Source organism: Lissotriton helveticus, chromosome 1_1 (genome assembly GCF_964261635.1).
Source record: "Lissotriton helveticus chromosome 1_1, aLisHel1.1, whole genome shotgun sequence".
In the NCBI taxonomy this organism is placed as follows: domain Eukaryota; kingdom Metazoa; phylum Chordata; class Amphibia; order Caudata; family Salamandridae; genus Lissotriton; species Lissotriton helveticus.
In genome coordinates this window covers 1,935,390,743-1,935,415,273 of record NC_136057.1, presented here as the reverse complement: position 1 = coordinate 1,935,415,273, position 24,531 = coordinate 1,935,390,743, and the positions used below count along the sequence as shown (strand labels likewise).

General features: G+C 42.3%; 1 protein-coding gene across 1 annotated transcript in view; it reads left to right on the top strand.

Moving 5' to 3' along the window:
- Window positions 1–24,531, top strand: part of XPR1 (xenotropic and polytropic retrovirus receptor 1) — a 577,436-nt gene that overhangs the window by 473,887 nt on the left and 79,018 nt on the right. The window contains exons 12-13 of the mRNA XM_078643514.1: window positions 14,601–14,767; window positions 16,102–16,241. Coding sequence (XP_078499640.1) covers window positions 14,601–14,767; window positions 16,102–16,241 — 307 coding nt within the window. The remainder of the gene's footprint in view (window positions 1–14,600; window positions 14,768–16,101; window positions 16,242–24,531) is intronic.

Sequence of the window (24,531 nt, the reverse complement as noted above, 5' to 3'; positions counted from 1 at the left end):
TTTGTTTTTGTAACGATCCTCTGAACACCTAGAGCCCGACCTTGTGCTGCCAGCTACAAGCTTGAAATGGTCCCTGTAGAGGACAGAATCTCCTTGGCATTGCGGTATGGTCACCACCACTGCACCCACATCAGGTAGGAAGCCTGGAGCTCTGCTGGATTTCCAGACATTCTAGCATCCCCCTCTCTTAGTAATATTGTTTGTCCTTCATGTGGCCTGTCACTACCAGCGTAGGTGGTTAGTTGGTTCAGAAAACATCCATGTGGATCTAGGCCTTCAAGCCCTGTAATGCCTCGTACCTACCATCTCCCAGTAGGGCCATTCACCAATCGAGCCTACAAGTCTTCCTTGGACCAACACACCTGGATCCTCCTCAAACACATGCATTCAGCGGGAACCACCCAGAAACTATTCTTCCCTTTCTTTTCAAGAAGGTTGAGAGTCAGTGGGTTCTTTTAATGCATCTAACATGGCAGACCACGCTTTGAGATCATCTTCCACCTCATCATCGCGCCTGGCCTGTTTCATATGAAGCTCTTCAGACACTGCCCACACTGACCTATCCCTCAGGCACTCTCCTATCCCTGGGAGCTCCTTCGCCAACCACCTCATGGCTATGCATTTCCCAGTTTCACAGGATATTGAGCAGAGGCCAGAATTCAAACCTGGTGCTCAGTGTTCCAAAGTAGGCCGCTGTAGCCAGCAGGCCACATTTCCTAATCTGATAAATTGAGAGTTAACCTTTGAGGCATTCGGTCTCAGTTAAAATTTGATTTTGAATAGCATGCACCATGGCTATTTTGATTTTATAGTTCTCTACAGTGAGATACTTTTAATAACAAAAATACGTTATTTATAGAGGGACAAGTAGACATTTGGAATAGTGAGGTAGACCTACCCCACCATGGGTTGGTAAGAGTATATGCAATAATCAGAAAGCATTGCATTTTGTCTACTGAAGCAAGAGTCAGTATCTCACAATGGAAGAGCATGTGGATGCCCCAGGTGTTTTTTAATACAGCGTAAGAACAGGATCCCTGCTCTCTGAAGGGAAGTTCCGAGCTCTGGTAGTGGGTCGCACTTGCAGGTCCATGTGGCAGTCACTTCTCCCCCCTCCAACCTTGAAAATTTGTGAAATCTCGTCAGGTCTGTGACCTTAATGTCTGCAAACAAGAAGTACTTTATATCCTAGCTGCATCAGTGGTACTGTTATTATTCATTGCTATGCTCCGGCACTGCACCAGAAGTGACTCCGTTATAGGCATGGTAAGTGTAATTGAGGGCACCCACAATACACCATGCAAAGCTTGTCTGATGGTGTCCCAGGATATATTAGCTATCTATATAAATCAAAAAGAGCCTTTTGAATCCCAAGTAGGCTGCTGTAGAAGGAACCGCTAAAAAGAGTGGCTGACACAGTCCAGTATTTGAATACGTATGCAGTACTTTTTTGGGCAGCTGCCACGATATACTGGCTGATTAATTGAAACTAATTTAAAACAAGTAAGCTCTATATGCAGCAAACACTCATCTCATTCTCATGAAACCGAGGAAGCATAGGCAGCAAGGAGATTACTCAGAATGTGAAAATTATATTTCTCTTCCAAGGGATCCTCATCAGTAGCCCTAAGCACTGAATTGTCCTGCCTACGTGTGTGTGTGTGTGTGAGCGCGCGAGTGTGCATCACACAGTAGCGGTTGCCACGTTGTAGTTATACGTTATTCAGACCATATGAAGTGCATTTTGTTTGCTAGTACATTGGCGTAGTTTGACAGCCATCTTAGCTCCTTATTAATAAGCTTCCGGGTGATTGTCAAGCGGAGACCAAGAAAAAGGTGGTGGTCCAAAAACTTTCGCTATTCAATTTCCATGGGAAAAATTAGATAGCTATACAAAAAAATCGATTGAACAGAAGTACACCAAATTTGGCAGAAAGCCACATTTTTTACGGAGAAGGTTTTTTTTATGATTTGGTGCAAATTTGTTTTGGCAATTTGTTTTTTAATAAATAGCCATATCTATTGCTGCAGGAAAAAAAATCATAGTGACTGGCTGATCCCGCGGGACCGTAATGTCTGATTGGCTGATCACAACATAAAGAGAAATATTGTGGTTGCCGCAAGAGGACTCAGGGACTCACTACCCGGGTCCTAAAAAATACATTTCTAATAGAATATAAGGGGGCATGGTAGGGATACACTTTCCCCTTATGCGGGGGTGGATTTTGCATGGGGGGGGGGGGGCAGGGGTATTCTAGAGGGACCCCGCCCCAAGCTTGTGTCCAAAATTAGAAAATGTAAAAAAATTATATTAATTGGGTCATCACTCACAGGACCGTAAAAAAAACAAAAAAAGGTAAAGGGATGTTAAGTGAGGTGGATTAAAACGGGTTGTAAAAGACAGAGCTCAGTGCTCCAGGATCCTGTAGCTAGGAACCAGAAAAATTAACTGACCTAACTGCCACCTTTGGGGTATGATGGGACACTGGAGGAATTGTGAGACTCTTAAAGGCACAGTGTCAGTTTTCTGGCTTTGCTTGTGCAAGGCTGCCTTTTAACAACGGAAACATAAGGAGATGATGGGCGGAGCGTTGAAACTTTTCAGACACTCACCCTCAGTCACAGATCTGGGTTGAATCCATCATCGTTCTTTCGCTCACTTCCCTTACCCCAGTTCAGACACAGCTATATGCAAATCAGTCTTGACCCTGTGCCTCATGGGAACAGTCCAACCCGAACTGCCGAGCCATGTCTTCCCTGGACTGGAAACAAGCATCCTGGGACTGGTTTCGGGCTAACGCCCTCATCAGCCAGACTAGCTTGAATCCAGTGGCAAAGTGAGCAAGGGACCCACGACTGGGCATACCCTGCCAACTTAGGGCGAACAGAGCAAACACAAGGATACCTGTATTCTCTTTATTTTAAATGTTTTTACAATTTTTCTATAATTGGAGATATTTTTTAAAGAAAAAAAATATTAAATGAAATTTGGCCATTTCTAGGCTTATATTTATTTTCCCTACAATAAGGATATACACACCTCACACCCTTTCCATGGGAGTCTGCACGTTTTTTTGTTGTTGAGAAAATTCATTGTTTGACTTTCAGAAGAGTCCCATGGAACAGAACTGAGATTACGGGTGAGAAACTTTTTCTTCACCATCAACATCCAAATTCGAATAGGTTTCTGAATACCAAATAATTCATTATTTGTCAGAAAAGTAGGAACAAATTATTCCAATGTTTACTGCTTGGACGTGAAATGATCTGCCTTACCATTTGCAGTTTCTTAATTTTGAAGTCACTGGGCAATTGTTTAGTGACTTGCAGAGTGTGAAGTAATTTAATGACGTAATATGTTATTAAGACAGGTAGTGTCATGCAATAGTCAGCTGAAGTACACCTAAGACCTTAAGCTTAAACCTCTTATTAACAAAGAGTCAACGAAGCTGACGAATATCTGCAGATATTGATTCAAAAGACTTTTGGCAAAACACACCAGTGAAACTGCGTTATGAATTTATTGCAAACTATTGAGATTGGTAGTTGGTAGTCGGAGATAGATCAACTTTCAGAAATTGAGTTTCGACTATATTAGAGCATCCCTTTCCATAATTTATGAGGAAAAGTTAAAAAAGAATAAGAATCTGCAAATAGGTCTGGGGTAGAAAAAACTGAGGCAATATCATTTGAAAACATCAGATTGGATTCAGCAGTGACTTGTCCAGTCCTAACCACAGTGGAGTGACCTGGACAGTTTTCCATGCAAGTGATTCAGCAACCGCTGACAAAGACTGAGGGACAATTTTGAGATAAAAGGGCCTCTGTCTTAACCACGTTCCACTTGGAATACTTCACGGTTATCCACCAACATATAGATTCCAATGCAACAGAAAGCCTTCACAAGAATTTGTTTTCCTCTTGAGATGTCTATAAAGGTTGGGTGTTGTCTGCATACAAAAAGAAGAACCTCACCCCATGCAGTCAACACATTCGAGGCATTGTATATATGTTGAACAATTGGGTGGTGGGGGGAATCCTTCTTTATTCAGTTTTCCCAACATCTGTAAAAGGTAGGAGTAGTCAATGGTAGCTAATTCAGGACCTGACCCTACCTGTATCCACCAACATCCTAAGTTCATCAAGTTCTGAGGTGACGATGGTTTCTGTTGCTATCCTAGAGCGGACACTTTGTAGAGGATTTAAAAGTCCATTATATTCCATATGGCGCTAAAGCTTCATATGTTCTTTTCTTATTGTGTTGAAGGAAAGGGCAGCAATGAGATGGGATGGGCAAATGGATGGGGTCTACAAAAGTGTTTGAAGAATTGCAAGTTATAATTCATTGGAAATTAAGCTTGGTTCCAATTAAATATTGATTAGTAATTACAGACCTCTTTAGCATTTACTAAGATTTTGCAGTGGCATGTCTACGGGTAGGCCAGAAAGTCTACTGGATGATAACAGCTTGTGAACATAAAGCTGAATGGTTAAACTTCCTTAGGCCTACAGCAATAGAAGCAGCAGGCTCAGAGTTGATTTTCAAGTGTGATATTTAATCTAATATGTTGTACCTAATGATAGGAAAGATAGAAAAAGAGACTAAGAAGCTAAAAAAAACTTTCGTTTTTAGGTCGAAGTCATTTTTCAAATTTGGATCACCAATAGATTGGGGAGAGGAGTTGGCCTAACATCTCGGGTGGTTGACCTCGAATCTGGGGAACTGGATTCGAGTCTCGGCAATGATGCTGAACATCCTGTGATTCTTGGCAAATCACTTAACCTCCCTGTGCCTAACAAAAAAATGAATGTGGCATAACGTATGGCAACTGGTGCTATGTAAAGCGCTCTGACACCCAATTCGGGCCATGTTCGCGCTACACAAAACTCTATTTAAAAAAAAAACCAAATGATGATGCTCATTAAGTAACATTTGTGATGGGCAGACAGTAACTCCTAAAGATATCCCTGCACTGGGCAGGTGGTAGAGTTGGTTAGAAAACATATACATTTAATGCATTGGTAAATAGCCACGGTTGTATTAGTTTATGAAATACAGAGATCCAACTACGCATGAAGAATTTGATAAAGAGTTGTCGAGGTTTTTGTGGTTACTCATAAATTGCCTTGCTGTCAGTTTGCGCCTCATCTTGATTTAAGGTAGCATTAAGGGAAGTGCTGTAGCAGAGCGGAGGTATCTCTGGGGCTAATATTTCAAAATACGGTGGTACATAGTCTGCTCCTCTGTTGTGTATTGCATGATAGAAGATGCAGTGGCACTTAAAAATGTTTCTTATTGCCACTGGGAACCAGTAAAGTCTAGAAATATGGTGCGATTCATGATCTCAGTCAAACAAGCTTTATTCGGGGTCATAAAAAGAAACCATAAAAGCACATACATATTAAATATATTTAAAGGAATAATTAAATATTATATCAAATGATATGTATGAACAAGGGTTTATGCAAGACAAAATATTTCCAAACATTACAAACATTTTCAGCGGCATACTAAATGATTGACAAGGAAGCCTGTCTTATTGTAATTCATTATCTCTAAGGGAAGGTTTAAGGTGAGTTGGCCTTCTGAATTAGTTAGAAACAAAGTATTAGATATTTGGGAGAACACACATAGACTGAGCTGCCAGAGTCCATTCAAGATGAAGTATCCAACGGGTGACAGACATGCAGTAAGTGAGTAGAAGTAGAGGCAATATTTTCTGATAAGTCTAAAGATGGAGAGAGCAGGTAGAAGTCAGTGTATTGATTTGTATCTTAATGGATAAGTCAGTGTCAAAAATTAAGTCTTCTGTTTATTAACAATAGTGGTTGGAACAGAGGCTGGGTCCATTGAGGTGGCCAGTTAAAAGTGGAGCCGCAGAGTGTGAGTACCTCTCCATTTGTAAGTATTTAGTTCAAGAGAATTTAGACACATCCGGTTTGTAACTTATTCAAGGCTCTGTCTGGTTTGGGTATTTATCACAGCATTTTCCATTGACAATACTGTGAATTTCCTTTACAGCTTTGCTGATCACTGTAGTTTGAAAGGCCCAACATTTCTGTAGCTCCTCTGATCCTTCAGCTAGACAACCATTCACCATGTTAATAGCTAAAGGAATCCTAAATTTCCCCCCATTCGAATCATGTTAGACTTCATTTTTCAACAGTACAGGACGGTGGATTCCTTAGGACTGCAATATCAAACTTTGGTTTTGAGGGAAACCTGGTCATTGGTGTTTGTACTAAATCAGTTGACAAGTTTGTCATTTGCAGAGGTTTGTTTGAGGTTGGTTGTTGACCAGTGTTGTAATAAATAGAACTTTTAAAGCTTAGCAATTTAGAATGAGTATGTTACTTCTATATGAAAGAAAGAAGTATTGGTTATCTCTTTCTCTATTTTAATGATTAGACAGGTGTGTTTGAGTGATGTAGACCCATACCAGATCTCTGTTGCGCTGAAATAAAGGATGGTCTCAGATCCTTAAGGGACCCCGAAGAACATCTACTCTTCAGTTCACTCCTGTCAAGCTGCCTGTGGCCTGCTGTGGTGCTAAATGAGTCCAACCAGCCAAAATCCAAAACTTGGACTTTAACATTTCCTGTCAAACGGTGCTCTGAGAACCGAGGAGCCCGGGGCCTACCTGCTTGCTGATCCACCCAAGGTGCATTGTCAGTCTGCCTGATTTTGTGGTAGGTCCAGCTGCGTTCTCCTCTGCAACTGCAAATGGTTTGGCTCCTCTCTGTAAGAGTATCCAGCCTCCTGGAACCCAGGTTGGACACAGGTGCAGCTTCGACCATTTAAAGAGTTTTAACTTCCAAAAATAAAAAAGAGACTAAATCCGAACGTAGAATTCTTTATCTCACTTTTGTCCAGCAGCACGACAATAGTGTTTCTTCATCGCACACCACCTTGCCCTGCTGAACTTTAGCTTCTCAGCCATTTCTCTTAACAATGTAATTTAAGTTCGAAGGTAAGTGGAGAGTGGGCCCAATCCACCTTGTGTATCCGAATCGCGCTTCCTCATCGGCCGCCATAACTTTAGACTTTGTCCTGGTCTCACACCACTAGATATCCATCGTCGATTCTTTGATCTTTTAGGTGCTAGATTGCCCTAAAAACCTTAACAAATAATAACTCCAGTTCTACTGATTGGACTTTTGTCATTTTGGTGCCAAATAATTTAATACATTTCACACTCTTTTTCTCAATTTGTGTGGGATTTTTCTTCTGTTGTCTTTTTATTATCGTTTATTTGCTGCATAAATACTTTACACATTGCTGCTAAGTTAGGCTTGACTGCTTTTGTGCCAAGCTGCCAGATATTTAAGCACAGGCTACTTTTTTTTTATGGTTCACTCTGTTAAGGACTGTAGCTGTTGCCACCAACAACCCAGTTTTTCACTTGCATGATTTTACTAGGGTCTTCATCTTTCTGAGCATTTTATCTCCATGTTGATATCAATTTGACAAGCACACTAGATATTTCAGAAAGCTTTTTCAACTATTTTATTATGTCCACTGCCATATCTACTGCCTTCAGATTTCTTCCATTCTGATAATTTTGATTACCTGGCCCTATGCTCACCACCTCTTGTTTAACCACTACTGCCACATTGTAGATGCAATTCCATGCCCAGTCTTTCTAATGTTCTGCTTCCTCGGTCTGTCATCCCTCACCTTTATATCATAGACGCAATAACTAAGCTTCTTTCCTCTTTTTCATTTTGTTTATTGTGTACGTTTTTTTAAATCTTGTGTGTATGCATGCCATACTGCTGCTCAGGGGTTTTCTCTTGTTGGGCTTGGACTTGTTAGCCTGAGTGTACGTTGATATTCACTTTTATTATCTTTATCTGATAACTCTGTCACTCCCTCCTCCTCTTAGTGCTGACACGTCATCTCTTCAATATAGTTTTGTGATACTTTAAAGGATGCATTCCCCAGTTTCCTTTTTAATGCTCTTCACAGTTGCCACTTGCACGATGAAATAGAGAGTTCCAACCTCCTCGCCATCCATATCCTAACCTCCAAGGTGCAAGCTCTCTATCTATTTTTTGGGTGCTAGAATACCATACTCACTCACTTCAGTCAACTGTGAATTTAAAGTAGAGTTAGCCATCTAGAGGAGAATTAGGTAACCCTATCTATGATTCAATTAAAACTTTCACCTGTTAGTTTTGAAACTAATCAAAATTCCTTCATCCGTCATACTACAAGTAAAAATAAAACCCTCTCTGTGTATAAAAAGTGAATTAATGTCCTCCTAACTGAGCCTTGGTGTGGTGGCCTAGAAGTTCTTTTAAGCTTAAATCCCCTGTTATATAAATATGCAGTTTTGTGTCGTGTCATGCAACTTCTGACATCTTAGTTCTGTAAAACCAACATCTAGAGGAGGTTTAAAGGCTGGCCAGGAGAAGTGGACACTACCCATCCTATGCACTTTTTCATATTCAAAGAAACTTCTACCTTTTGGATAAGGAAGAGTGCACTTAGACCTCATTGTCAGTCTCTTGCAGTCTTGATGAGGAGACATATTACCATGCTGGACAAGTTAAGCTATGCATCTGAATGATGTGTACTTTTTAAATGGTCAAAATAAAAAGTTAAAAAGGAAAATGTTAGAAAACGATTGGTTTGAGAAATAAAAGATTCATCAACAGAATAAAATTTAGATTTTACCTCTTGGTGCTAAATGTTCATTTTCTTTATACACTGTGAAGCTCTTGCTTCAATAGCCAGTTCTCCTGGGACAAGATGGAGTGCACGGACTGCTTGTCTGCTTACCAGCACTACTATGGGAGTTGCAAGAGCAGTACATATAGTTTGTAAAGCTTAGTTTAGTTACAGATTAGGTGTGCTGTTTGTTTCCTGGGTTGAATAAGAAGGCTCTTTGTGATCTTCCGCTAAGGCAGTTTTGCAGACTGTGTTGATATCACTTAAGGACTGATTGCAGACTTCTGTTTCCGTTTTATCCTTGGCGCATTAATGTTTCTGTAACTGAAAGTCTGACTAGCTTGCTGATATTCCCTAGATTTTCTCAATGCACAGAAAAGGAGTCAGAAAGTGATGGACACTAAACACTGTCAAAAATATTAGAAATGAAGATCTAAAGGTGAAGGACTAGATAATAATCGCAGCGGACTCCATGATCATCCTGTGTTACTGCTCTGTTATCACTTCTTGTCTCTTATCTTGAAACTTTGATCCTCAAGGGAAATGGGAAATCTGTACTAAAAATAAAGCTTAAAGTTGGGGTGGCATTTTGACATGCATCGATATCCATGATCACTTACTCGGTTAGTTGTGGCTACTATTGTTCAATCTCACTTTCCCACCCTAAAGGTTTGGAGGTGAGGGCAGGATAATTTCCTTGATTTTCTGAAATTTCAAATTATATTTTGATTTTGTCTATAATCCAATTTTGTTGTCCAAAATCAAATTTTTTTCACAATCGAAATTTGTTTTCCTCTAATTTCGATATAAGCAGAATGTATACCTTTCCTATTTAAAAGTTGAGTTTCAACAGTTCTTGTATAAATTGAAACATTAGAAGAATGTCTTTGTGTTTGAGAACTTGCAATTTTTCTCATGTGGAACAGTTTTTTTTTTATTGAAACTACCCTGCAATGAAATTTTGCAGAGCAGTTTGCTTTTTCATTTTTCCTATGCGGTTTTTCTTCTCCCTCTTTCATAACCGAAAAGCAATTGCATGTGTGAATAGAGTACCGGCCAAAACTATTCTTAAAGAATGCGGTCATTGTAAAAGTTTTACAGCTATTCTTAAGGAGGCTTTGATCCATGTGCGTGTAAAATATATAGATCAAAGCAAGTCCCTTTCCGCCTTACAGTGCTGCATAAATTATGCATAAAAAGAAGTAGGGACTTCTGGGTAGTTTTAGGTAAAGAGCAGTTCCTTTCATATAGAACATTCTGCAATGCCACCGACACTCAAAAATAGGTCACCTCAAATATCTTCAAATGTTTTCAAGAATACTTTTTTAATTAATTACAGATTGGCTTGGATGGTATTTTACCAATCCAAATCTGTTGTACGGTGCCTGAAGCGGTAAAAAGCTTTTCTCATTGTTCAGCTCGGACGGCGCTAGCTAATCCTATGCTTAAAGACTTTGCTACAAAAATGGCAAAGGGCTTTGCCACTTTACTAGCTTCGCATGGATGGCACTATAATAATCGTATACTAAAAAAAGTCTGGAGGCAAAAATGTTTTTTTTTTTACTTGACCGTTTGTTTTTGCTTCTCCTGTCACGCTTTGTTCGTGCTTCCCCTCTCGCCCCGTGTTGGCTGTTGCTTTTCCACCTTCCTTGTTTTTTTTAATGGTTGACCCATGTTTTTTTGCTTGCCCCGTCCCACATTATTTGTTGTTTTCCCCCGTTCCGCATTGTTTGCCACCAGTCTCTTGCTGCTTGCCCCCATCTTGCGCTTTGTTGCTTGCACTTGTCTCGCGTTTAATATCGCTTGCCCCTTTCCACGTTTTGTTGCTTGCCTCCATCACATGATTGCGGCTGGCCCTCCATCCTGCATTGTCGCTTGCCTTCGATCCTGTGTTGACGCTTGCCCTCGATCCTGTGTTGACGCTTGCCCTCGATCCTGTGTTGACGCTTGCCCTCGATCCTGTGTTGCCGCTTGCCCTCCATCCTGTGTTGACGCTTGCCCTCCATCCTGTGTTGACGCTTGCCCTCCATCCTGTGTTGACGCTTGCCCTCCATCCTGTGTTGACGCTTGCCCTCCATTGTGCGTTGTTGCTTGCCCTCCATCCGGCGTTGTTGCTTGCCCTCCATCGCTGCTTGCCTTCCATCCAGCATTGTCGCTTGCCTTCCATCCTCCGTTGTTGCTTGCTCTCCATCCGGCGTTGTTGCTTGCTCTCCATCCGGCGTTGTTGCTTGCTCTCCATCCTGCGTTGTTGCTTGCTCTCCATCCTGCGTTGTTGCTTGCTCTCCATCCTGCGTTGTTGCTTGCTCTCCATCCTGCGTTGTTGCTTGCTCTCCATCCTGCGTTGTTGCTTGCTCTCCATCCTGCTTTGTTGCTTGCTCTCCATCCTGCGTTGTTGCTTGCCCTCCATCCTGTTGTCGCTTCCCCTCCATCCTGCGTTGTTGCTTGCCCTCCATCCTGCGTTGTTGCTTGCCCTCCATCCTGCGTTGTTGCTTGCCCTCCATTCTGTGTTGTTGCTTGCCCTCCATTCTGTGTTGTTGCTTGCCCTCCATTGTGCGTTGTCGCTTCCCCTCCATCTGGCGTTGTTGCTTGCCCTCCATCCTGCGTTGTCGCTTGCCCTCCATTCTGTGTTGTTGCTTGCCCTCCATTGTGCGTTGTCGCTTCCCCTCCATCTGGCGTTGTTGCTTGCCCTCCATTCTGTGTTGCTGCTTGCCTTCCATCCTGCATTGTCGCTTATCCTCCATCCTGTGTTGTTGCTTGCCCTCCATTGTGCGTTGTCGCTTGCCCTCCATTGTGCGTTGTCGCTTGCCCTCCATTGTGCGTTGTCGCTTGCCCTCCATTGTGCGTTGTCGCTTGCCCTCCATTGTGCGTTGTCGCTTCCCCTCCATCTGGCGTTGTTGCTTGCCCTCCATTCTGCATTGCTGCTTGCCTTCCATCCTGCATTGTCGCTTGCCCTCCATCCTGGGTTGTCGCTTGCCCTCCATTGTGCGTTGTTGCTTGCCCTCCATTGTGCGTTGTTGCTTGCCCTCCATCTGGCGTTGTTGCTTGCCCTCCATCTGGCGTTGTTGCTTGCCCTCCATCTGGCGTTGTTCCTTGCCCTCCATCTGGCGTTGTTCCTTGGCCTCTATCCTGCATTGTTGCTTGCCCTTCATCCTGCGTTGTTGCTTGCCTTCCATCCTGCATTGTCGCTTGCCCTACATCCTGCATTGTCCCTTGCCCTCCATCCTGCATTGTCGCTTGCCCTCCATCCTGCGTTGTTGCTTGCCCTCCATTGTGCGTTGTTGCTTCCCCTCCATCTGGCGTTGTCGCTTGCCCTCCATCCTGCGTTGTCGCTTGCCCTCCATCCTGCGTTGTCGCTTGCCCTCCATCCTGCGTTGTCGCTTGCCCTCCATCCTGCGTTGTCGCTTGCCCTCCATTGTGCGTTGTCGCTTGCCCTCCATTGTGCGTTGTTGCTTCCCCTCCATCCTGCTTTGTCGCTTACCCTCCATCCTGTGTTGTTGCCTGCCCTCCATTGTGCGTTGTTGCTTCCCCTCCATCTGGCGTTGTCGCTTGCCCTCCATCCTGCGTTGTCGCTTGCCCTCCATATGGCGTTGTCGCTTGCCCTCCATTGTGCGTTGTTGCTTCCCCTCCATCTGGCGTTGTCACTTGCCCTCCATTCTGCATTGCTGCTTGCCTTCCATCCTGCATTGTCGCTTACCCTCCATCCTGCGTTGTTGCTTCCCTTCCATCCTGTGTTGTTGCTTGCCCTCCATCCTGTGTTGTTGCTTGCCCTCAATTGTGCGTTGTTGCTTGCCCTCCATCCTGTGTTGTTGCTTGCCCTCCATCCTGTGTTGTTGCTTGCCCTCAATTGTGCGTTGTTGCTTGCCCTCCATATGGCCTTGTTGCTTGCCCTCACGGACTTTCCCTCCTGTCCCACCACAAAACAAAGCATTTTGACCAGGATAGCGACCCCCCCCCCTAATTTCTGCCATGTTGTAAAGCATCTATAGTGCTGTACAACATGGCTAAAATACATTGGTCAAGGCCAGTAGCTCTCGTTGTCGACACCTATTGGTTTTGCCAATGCTTGATATCTTTGTTTTAGTATTCTGATCTACACCAATCCCTCACGGTCTTAAACCTGTTTTCCTTAATAACATGTTTTCAGAAAATCAATAGTGCACTATAGGATGGCAAATGGTGGAGGCCGGCTGCCATCTAGCGGAGTAGATTAGGAACAGCGAGTGCTTCGTGCACAACCTTTTCCAAACCGAAGATACTTCTGTGCTTGTATTTTTGTGTAGCTAGGCAACAGCAGGCGATCTTGTTACAATGTAAGAACCTGGGGCGCTTTGACCTTCTTGTAGTTAATGTTTTAAGATACGGAAAAAGTTCAGCTTCCTCGACGAAAGATTGACATGGGGAATTTTTCAATGCGATAGCAGATTATAAACCGACAAGCGCATTCCAGATGGTACATGCCTCCCATCCCTGGCCACTCTTAACACCATGGTCCCTTCTTGGTCTCCACTTTACATTCTGCTTCCAGGACTCTTGTTGACCCGTGTCCCAGACTCTTGGATTAAGTCACTATTATTTTGAATAATGCTTCTGATATGAGGTAAATTGTTCTGTGCGCTCACTTCCGTTTCTGGAAAAGAATTGCTAATGTACACCATTTTTTAATTAGTATTTCACTGTCGCACCATTATAGTTCTACGAGTACTATCACCTCAAGTTCTACAAGTACTATCCATGTTTGCTTCAGTACTGTTTATTGCCTCCAGGAATGTGTCTCTGCTGCATCCCCTGTCGCTGGTGTGTAAGTGTTGTAACTCTTTCTTCACTCTGCTCGTGGAACTTAAAGATTCTTCTGCTTGTCGCTTCCAATTTAGTTTGACTTGACCCTTATTATGATGTGGCCTAGAGTACTAGACAAGCAGCCACTATATGTGTGGTAATTAGTCATTGTCAGTTTTTTGACCACTTTTTTGTATGTTTAAATCTCTGGCTTGTGTGCGCACTTTTTGTCGTGTGTGTGTATGTGTGTCTGCACGCGCCTAATGCTGCCCTGGAGACGCCATGCAGTTTTGTCTAACTGAAGGGTTTGTATGCCCATCCACCATACATCTTTAATTTGTTCCTTATGTAAAAGAGGAAATGGTTGTGTTCTAAAGTTCTTCACTTATTATTTAGATTAGTCTTTCTTTTTTTTAAAAACATTTTAAATGTGTACTTGAAAGTATTCCAGTTTGGGCTGAAGGAATGTTCCAATTTGTCCCTCTGCATTTGTATTGCACTTACATTTCCAGTATGATATACTTGGAGCCCTGATTTGGGGCTTTTTCAAAATGTGCTTTGTCACAGATAATGGGCGAGCTGCAGAGGAATATCTTCTTCTGAGACTCCAGTTTTGAGTAGCTTTGAGTGGTTATATTACTGCTAATAATTATGATAATAAAACGTTAGCTTCTTCACTGAAGTTTTGATGAAGGTTGTACATTTTTCTCAACTAAATTGTACTCCTTCATTGTCTTCCGAACGGTCAGGAGAGTTGGTCCCCTGCAGGATTCAAATGTATGACTGGGAGGTGTCTCTCAGTTCACTGCACCCATAGTTGATGTTTCGGAGAATATCTTGATCAGGGTCCCAAGAATTGGGCCTGGTTACTAATCCAGTGTGAGAAGTAGTGAATGTCCTAACATGAGCTGCTTTCAGATGAAATGGATCTTGAAAATACTGTATATTCTCCTCCTTGGTCTCTCCCTGACTTGTACCAGTTTACTTCCCACTCTAATGTCTGTGTTTTCTATTTCTGATTGTCATAATTTTCACTGTTTCACTTTTTTATTTCTCCTTCGTCCAAAAGTGTTCTATATAACAGCTATGCTACCTGTCTTTCTTCTTCTCCTCCTCCAATGGTTCTGCCTGACTCTTTTCTTCCTTACAGAGCGGGGTCATGCGGATACTCAAGTATTCTTCTACCTGTGGATCGTCTTCTACTTCATCAGCTCCTGCTACACCCTCATCTGGGATCTCAAGATGGACTGGGGCCTCTTTGACAGAAATGCTGGGGAGAACACTTTCCTTCGAGAGGAGATCGTCTACCCTCAGAAGGTGGGCACTTTGGACTGCCTCCATGCTCACAGTTGGGATACTTAGGAGCAGTATTACTGCAGCAAAATGTTGCTGTATGTTCTTTCATCCAAGAGTAAACTTGTATGTCTATACCACAGTAACACCATGAGGAAGAGAGTGGGTGCGACTGAGCCTGCTTTATTGTAGAGCAAAACAGAAAAGCCTTCCATAAGTGAAAGAAAGTGCTGTATATGCTCCATGAAGGTAGGGTGTAAACGCAGTAACACATTTCACTGGAAAGTGTCTTCTAGATATCATGTTCAACAAATATTCCCTTGGCTTATAAAAGGAACAGGATACAAGATTTTTGTAACATTTCAGTGCTAATTAGCAATTGATTCAAATATTAGGTGGGATTTTCCTTGATGAGTTGCATTATTGTGCGCCTTGTGAAGTACGACCTAGTTGTGAGTTGAACCTTGTATCCTGTTCCTTTCATAACCCAAGGGAATATTTGTTTTATGCGTCAAGAGTACCCTGCTCCCTTGGCTACAACAAGGGGTCTCTCTTTCCTTTTTACATATTCTACATATCCTGCACAAATGTAGAGTGTGAACACAGTAACGTCTGTGGGAGTGAGCGTGGGTGCTGCAATCTAGCCTGAGTGTGAAATAAGTAAAGTCTGTGGAAACGGATAATGTGTGCTGCATTATTTCCACAAAGATAGACGGAACGAGTAATGTGCATATTTGTGCGCCTGGCTGTTCATCCCTTGGAATCTGCTTCTCTTGCCTGATAACCACTGATAATTATTATGATGCTGGGTTTATTGTTTCATTATGATGCTGGGTTTATTGTTTCGCACAAACCATTTTTATTAGCATTACCTGCCCTTGTTCTCTTGTTATGGTCCTGTTCCACCTTGCTTTTACCCAATCGGTTATCCCTCTGACTGTCATGCTGGGTGTGCTCCCATTCTATCCATCATTTGTTCCTCTCGCCTCTTTCTTGTCATTCTTCAACATATATTTTGAAGTTAATTTTCCCCTCATTGCATCCTTCGAATCTAGTATGCCTTTTACAGTATTGCCTTTCATTGTGCTTCATCCATATATCTGGTAAGAACGTTGATCCCCCCGTAATCTACTCATTGGATTTTAAATTCTACCCGAAGAGACTTTTGTATGGGTTTTCTCCTTAGTCTGAATTGTAGACTGGACCTCACCTCCACCCCTTTTAACCTTACTATGATAATCTCCGGTCCCAGGAATTCGTGCAGTTTCTTTTTCCAGCCATGAGATCTTAGGCATTGTCTGTTGGAGACCCATATCCATTGACGATCAACTGACATTCCTTCAATATTCTCTCCTCAGGCCTATTACTATTGTGCCATCATTGAAGATATATTCTTGCGGTTCGCTTGGACTATCCAGATTTCCCTTACAACAATGAATGCGTTTCCATATGCAGGAAACATCATCTCCACCATCCTCGCACCCCTTGAGGTCTTCAGGTAAATCCTCTTGGTCGTCCCTAGAGATTTAAAAGAGGTCATTTGTAATCTTCAAAGTGTATTTTTTCACAGGCTATTCAGTTTGGGTGCACCATTTGAGCATGCAATGAGTTATCGTAAGATTCTTAATCACTCACTTTTGAAATAGGTTTGCTTCTTTTATTGATTTATAATATATAGTATATAATGACACAGAAAAGTGTGCGGAGGGAATCATATTGTAAATTAACAATGGCATTTTCCTAGGAGGGTTAAGATTTAAGGTAAATGCTCGTATATTGTTTTGTTTATAGGCTGAGTTCCAAAAGTTAGTGTTCACAGAATTACTACTTTGATCAGTTTGATGTTTTCCAAGATTAACGTCTTTGGGGTGAACTTGGAATAGTCCGGTAATGAGACCTTACCCTGAAACATAACTTTTACGAGTATTTTACTTGCCATCAGTGAGATCATGGTATATTTTTTTTAAAGCAATGTTGTAATTTAAAAAATCTGGGTCAATCAAGCAGTGTCTTGCAGTGTGTAAAGATTTTGCACCATGCTTTTAGAATTCCCTGCTCTATCAGAGCATAATCCTGCACTTCACTGAAGTATGATTTCATTTTGTTTAGCATGTAGTGTGAATTTCCACTGACACTCCTTGTGTCTTTTCTTTATCATTTAAATCGTCCTTAGAGCCATTCCTTGTGGCCCCTCTGCTATTTTTCAGCTGTTTTATCACTGCGACAGTTTTTGACAGGGAAACTAAATAATGGTAACATGATTTGCATGCAAGAAGTCACCGGTTCAATTTCCAGATTTCTTTCATTTATGATATATGGTTTTTCTTGAGACCAACTGTTCCATTTTCATAACTGCTTTTATTCAGAATGGTTGAATGACAGTTAATCAAAAATGTATTTGAGATATTAGTAGCATCATTTTTTATGCCAATCTTGGAGTTGTTAAAAAAAAAAAAATAAGAGCAACCCTAATGTCCTCGGGAACATGGGTATCAAGCGTAGAACTTGGAACAGGTGTTCACATAGAACTCGTTTTAAAAACAGAATATGATAAAACAGAATGTTTTGTGCAGATTAATCTAGATTAACATTTACGTTTCTATTTTTGACAGTCGAGGTTCAGTCTAGATTCAATCTATGTGGACACTCAATTCAAAGAAACAGCCAGTATTTTATAGTTGATTTTGATTCAACCGAATCAAATATTATTTCATAACACTTGTAAGTACGTGAGTGATAAAGGACTTTTGAAGGAAGGAAGAAAAGAATCAACCCAAGTGAGAGAAACCAAAATAAAACAGGGAACACAGTGATCAATTGTGTGAGCGTATATGGTATATTGGTTATTTTTTCAGGAAGACTGCCAATTCTATTTCATACAGTGAAACTCACTGAGGAAACTTCTCAGAGTGTTGTTCACAAATGGTCTGTCCTTTTGTTTGTCGACGGCGTTTCAACCCTTTCCCAAAATGCTAGGGAATCATCAGGACTGTAATTAACCTGGGGACTAAGAATATGAGTATAATTAAAAAACTGAAAAAAGGGGATGAATTGATAAGCAGTAAAGAAGAAATGAAAAGGGTGCATACTGGCTGAGTAATGGAGGTGGTCTCATCCATTAACGTGAGGACCACTGTGATGTTCTGTTAAATAGATATGGATTTTGACAGCAAGTAACCTTATCATAAAACCACATACTTTGTTCAGAAAAGATAACTTCACTCACCAAAGGTCTGTCATATGATTTAATCGAAAAGACGGACTTCTTTAGGCTACAATCAGAACTACACAGATTCTTCAGAAGAATCAGACTCAAACATTTCTTCTCTGACAAGGGCACTCCTCCACCATCCTCAGCTTCCCTTCTAAGACCTACCTAGTCAATCATGCTCCCTAATGTGTTAATGCCCGCAGAAATATTGGTTTATAAGAAGGCGCAGTACTCAATGACATCAACAACCTGAAAACAACTAGGTCTTGCACCCCGAACAACATTACATGGCTAGAGAAACACACTGAACAAACTTAACAAGGAGGAGTCCATCATTATCAAAACTGTGGATAATGGGGGAGGAATTGTAATACAAGACAGAAACTCATATGACGCGGAAATCATCAGACAGCTGAACAATACTAATCATTATTAAAAAAACTACCCTCGAATCCCCTACAAGAGATAGAAATCAAAATACTAGAAACTACCATTCGAGCATTTGGTCAAGGGTTCCTCACCCAGCAAAAATTTGATTTCCTTATTAAGAAATCGCCACAGACCCAGTGTTGTACACACTACCCAAGATCACAAAGATTTGATCAATCCCCCAACAGACCTCTATTGTCTGGCTGCGATTCCATCCTGGAGTCACTTGGTGAGTATATAAATATCTTCATCAAGGATTTTGTCTCTCTTTTAGATACATACGTACGTGATAGTACGTTTATGATCAACCTCATCAAAGGCCTTGACTTTGACCCCAAACAAGAGATACTAGTTACTCTAGACATAGTCACTTTATACCAACATCCTGCAACAAAAAAGCACTGAGGGCAATCGGAGGAATCCTCAAGAATCGACCTTTCTCAGTCAATGTCCCTATTGACTGAATAATAGAACTCCTTGGTAGAATACAAGTGGGATGATTATGCCCTGGGTGGGAGTGGCGCTAGCTATTACCGGTATATCGAATATTACTGATCTTAGGTATATGGTGCTCAGGGAGGGGGTAATCACCCAACACCCCACAATACAGATCACAGGATCTGTGCAACAATATATATCAAGCCCTGGCACACATATAAACAGAGTTCAAAGTCAATCACTTATAGTAAAGAAAAATATTCATGGCGTATATGGATGAGTTTAATGTTCTCTTGTAGTAGCTCCAGCCAACACGTGTTTCGTCGATCGGGACAAGAGACCCGCGACTTCCTCAGGGCTGTTTTTATACCGGAAAATGTTATGAGCCTTCTGACTGATTATAATTCCGTCCCAGCCTAATTGCGGCTGGGAAAATCCAAAAATGGATAATTGTTTCAGTCCTCAATATATCCGACACACACGTATTAATGTTGTGTCCTTACGTCCGTTTTTAGGTGGCGTATTCTTGCAGGTCACAATGCGCTGTGTGTGGCAGCGTCTCCTATATCATCCGACCTCTATACATTAATACGTGTGTGTCGGATATATTGAGGACTGAAACAATTACTCATCTTTGGATTTTCCCAGCCGCAATTAAAAAGTGACTTTTGCACTTCACTGCCAATAATGTTAAACAAGAATGGGATAGTTGGCTCCAACGCCTTGGCTTTGCATTGAGACCTCGTGTCTCGGTCCGCAGTATTGGCACGCCCATCGACATGCCTGACAACACAACCACCTGTATACCTCTCTCTTGAGGAAGTTGTACGAATGGACGCTTGTCTGGATCTCTTCCTGCAAAGTGCTGCTGCTCATTTCCTGCCTATTCCTTATCGAGAGAATGCGTCTTGTGGATACTTGGGAATCAGACTCGCCACTTTTTATGTTAAGGTTACTCACTGTTTCCAGTAGGATAGTTCCTACTATTTCTACTACCACTTTTTGGACTATATAGTTTAAGTGCCCTATTTCTCTCCAGTAGGGCTGCACCTTATTTAAGTTTGTTACCCTCGCAGAAGCCTCCAACAACTTGTATATTAGGGCGGGAATCTCTCCGGTCCTTCCAGTCTTTAAATGTACCTACCCTTGGCAATCACATCGGCAGCATTATAATACCAAATGTTCCCCATTTTACAGGAAAACATATAGCAAGATTATGCCACCTTCGACATGGCCAATGATGCCACCAATCTAAAGTAACTTACTCTGCAAGTACAGTACAATTGTGAAAACTGTTGCATTGGCCTGCCAAGACCCCCATTTAACAGTACATCCCAGTGGTCCTCGCATTAATGGATGAGACCACCTCCAATACCAGTATGTACCTTTTCATTCCTTCCTCACTGCTTATCAATGTATCCCTTTTTTTCCAGTGTTTTATTATACTCATTTCCTTAGTCCCCAGGTTTATTACAGTCCTGATGAGACTCTAGTACCTCGGAAAAGGGTCAAAATGACGTTGACAAACAAAAAGACAGACCTGACACATTTGTGAACAACACACTGAGAAGTTCCCTCTGTGTGTTTCACTGTATGAAATAGAATTGGCTGTCTTCCTGATGAAATAACCAGTATACCACATATGCTCACACAATTGATCACTGCGTTCCCTGTTTAGTTTTTTTGTGTATTTCGTTTCTCTCACTTGGGGTTATTCTTTTCTTCCTTCTTTCAAAAGTCCTTTATCACTCATGTATTTACAAGTGTTAGGATAATTCATTGTCTTGCTTATGAAATAAAATTCGATTTGGCTGAATCTAACCGAACTATAAAATATTGGCTGTTTCTTTGAATTGAGTGTCTACATCGATGAAATCTAGACAAAACCTTATCTGTCAAAAATAGAAACTTAAATGTCAATGTAAACTAATCTGCATAGACAATTCTGTTATATTTTGTTGGAGTTGTGACTCATTTGACTCCTAAAGCAGTGGCCTTGATGCAAAGTAATTCTAGATCTTGTAAGCCATGTGCTTTTAAAGCGACTAGAAGCCTGATGTCCTCCACCGCTGCCTAGAAGGATAAAGCCTCATGTATTACAATTAATACTTCTTCGTGCTGGTTCTTCGTCTGCAGAAATATTGTACAGCATCACACTGACTAAGAACATCTTTACAACACTATTGGCCATGCAATAAAGGAAATCTAGAAGCAGATCTGGTCCAACATCACTGCTCGAAGTGATGCCACAGTTCCATAAAGCTAATACCCCTATGTAATCGCCTTTTTTTCCTGTGCCTTCCAGAACACAGAAGAACTGGGTGTGTGGGTTGCTTGCTTTATTTTAATTCTTTTTAACATCTTTTTAGGGCTCGCCTGCTTGTGCGCATGCGCATAGCTGGCGAAGCTCTATAGGGGCTTAAACAGCTTTTAACCAAGCACGATTACACTGGCGATTCCACAGAGTGCATGTGCTTTATAGGTCATTGCGCAAGCGCAAGCCCTAAAAAGCGCGTGCACAATGCCACCAGCCGCCTGCCTGCCTGCCTGCCTCGCATTACCACATCAAAGGCAGCCCTCCCAGCGCATTTCTCACCCCCTAATTATTCACGGCCGGCCGGCCGTACTTTCAGTTTCACGGCCGCAGGCCGTGTCTCCTTTTATGCTTTTCTCTTCGTCGTTTTTCTGTCTCTGATTCTCCATTTCTCTGTGCCTTTATGTTCTCCTCTCTCTCTCTCTGTCTGCTTTTCTTTTTCTTGCAGCCTCTCTCACTGTCCAGCTTTCTCCCTCAATGTCAGTGTAAGTCCATAATTGTGCGGTAAACACAGCAGTCACAAAATCTTCTAAATCCAATCACCTCACCATTTTTCAATTACCAATTTATTAAAGGAGAGTTAAAAGAAGCTTAAACATTATATATAATTCCAATCAAATCCCAGTGCCAACTTCACTTTTTAGAAAACTGCTTTTTCAAGCTAACTTTCCCAAACTTAATGTATACCATTTAAAATACACAATGGGTACCATGCGTACATAATATGGCCCTACATTGCCATCTTAGGGTTCCTGTGACATTTATAAACCACTCTGCCTCGTCACCTTGTGGTTCATGATATTACTAGAACCCCCTCATGGCAATATCGGGCCACATTACCCAGTTACATGCTATGTTCTCTCTCTCTGATTTTCTCTTTCTTACCGCCTCTCTCACTGGCCAGCTTTCTCTCTCATCGTCTCGCTATCTTCCTCCCTCTCTTTGGCTCGTTTGTCTCTGATTTCTGCATTTCCCACCTCGACCATATATGTCTCTCTTTTCGAGCCCTGGACCTGTTTTTCAGTGCTACTCTCTCGGTGCCTCTCTAAATCACTTCTCCAGCCTCAGTCTGTCTCTCTCTTCTTTGTGATTCTTCCCCCCTCCCTCTATTTCAGGTTTTCAGTCTTTCTCTCCATCTTTCTCTCTGGCTTCCGCTGTTCCCGTATTCTTCTCTCGTCGTCACTCTCGTTCCCTCACTCATTTTCATACCTGTCCATTTTATTTCCCCCTCTTCATCCTTTCCGCTTATCTCCACTTCATTGTTTTCCTCTTTTCCTCCCTCTTTTCATTTTCCCCTCCAATTTTCCTCCTTCCTCTCCCAGTTCATCCTTACTGCTAACCCTTCACCCCAACTAATTCTCCTCCCACCTATCTTCGTTCTCATTATCACTTTCTCATACTTACTCATCTCTCACTCTCCTCACTACAGCACTGCCTCTCTGTCCCCCATCGTCTCTCCCACTCTCACTTTCTTTTCGCAGTCTCTTAAAATCTCTAATGCTCTTTTGCCTTCTCACTTCCTTCCCACACCCACGCACCTGTACTCTAATCTATTGAATTAACTCCCCACACACTCTTTTTGTATCCCTCTCCTGTTTTCTCCTCACCCTCTGGCTTCTCTCTACCCCAGCCCCTCTCCCTCGCTCACTTTTAAAGTTCCCCGCGAGCCTTCTCTTTGGCTGCGGCCAGTGCCTCGCAGCACCACTTCTCGGCGCTCTCTGGAGCCACCGTCACACCGCTGTGCGGCTCATGGCTGCCGGCGCAGCCTTACTTCCCATTAGCCGCCTGGCGCAGTCATTCTTGCACTCATGGGCCACGTATAATTGTCCGTCTCGGCTACAAATTACCTCTCCCCGCAGGCCCATTCGCATAAATCCTGCAAGCTCGTCCAAACCTGCTCCGGAGTGCGCGAGAGCGCCGCACGCGCGCCAAGAGCCAATAATGGGTAAATCTCCACTAAATGCTTCCTTCAATTAAGGCAGGGAAAAAATAATAATCTCCCGGTTTTATGTCACAAAACATTAGCAAATGCAGAATCATTTGGGGGGAGCGGAATGGGGGGTCTTTTGGCAGGGACGCCGTGTTACATCATGACGCCAGAATGCAGGCTCGTGAAATTCATAGAGGGTTAGTGCACGTTTTGGTGATTCTCCTCCCCCCAGTGTACTTTTTTTAAAAACTTGTTTAACTTGTTTAATCACATTAACCTTTAACATTTCTCCCCGTTTGGTGCCCTCCCTCTTAACACCAAAATCTACACTCCTCCCACCCCCACTTCCGGGTTAAGTAGAGTGCCCTTCGTCATCGGCCGCCCGGGGTCAGCCTCTCCCGGATCCCCTCTATAGCCGCAGGGGCCACGGTGATCAGCCCACCTCTCCTCCTCCTCTGCAGCAGCTGATCTATCACTGCAGTTCACACCGCTCTGCAGGTAAAGCCCTTTAATGCCTTTGTGCATTTAGAGGTGACTCATTGGTTATGCAGCATTTTCCATTGTTGAGAAAACCAGCCTGAATGCTGTCCTTTTGACCACCAAAAACCCACCCAATAACAACGATTAAGCTGTTAAAAACGTTGTTTGCGCTTTGAAGGTGCTCTCCAGCATGTTCAAGAACTATGAATTCATAAAGATTATTAACACCAGAAGGATCACTTCTGACATTTGATTGTTTTTTGCACTTCACTTTACTCATTCAGTACGGCTGTTGGATAGATTTTTAGGTCTCGCCTATCCCACTCACCCTCACACCCCCTCACTCCCCCTCACTCACCCTCACACACCATCACAGCCCCCTCACACTCGCACCCCCTCACTCACCCTCACCCTCACACCCCCTCACACCCCCTCACACCCCTCACCCCCCTCACTCACCCTCACACCCCCTCACTCACCCTCACACCCCCTCAGCCTCACAACCCTCTCACCCTCACACCCTCTCACCCTCACAACCCTCTCACCCCTCACCCTCACCAGCATAGCATAACAAAACATAGCATAGCATAACAAAACACAGCATAGCATAGCATAGCATAAGAAAACACCGCATAGCATAACAAAAAAAAGCATAGGATAGCAAAACATAGCATAGCATAACAAAACATAGCAAAGCAAAACACAACACAACATAGCATAGCATAACAAAACACAACAAAACATAGCATAGCATAGCAAAACACAACAAAACATAGCATAACAAAGCATAGCATAACCAAACATAGCATAACCAAACATAGCATAACCAAACATAGCAAAACAAAACATAGCAAAACTAAACATAGCAAAACAAAATATAGTATAGCATAACAAAACCCAACAAAACATAGCATACATAACAAAACATAGCAAATGACAAAGCTATTAATTTAGCTATTTTAAAGAATAACACATAAATTAAAAAA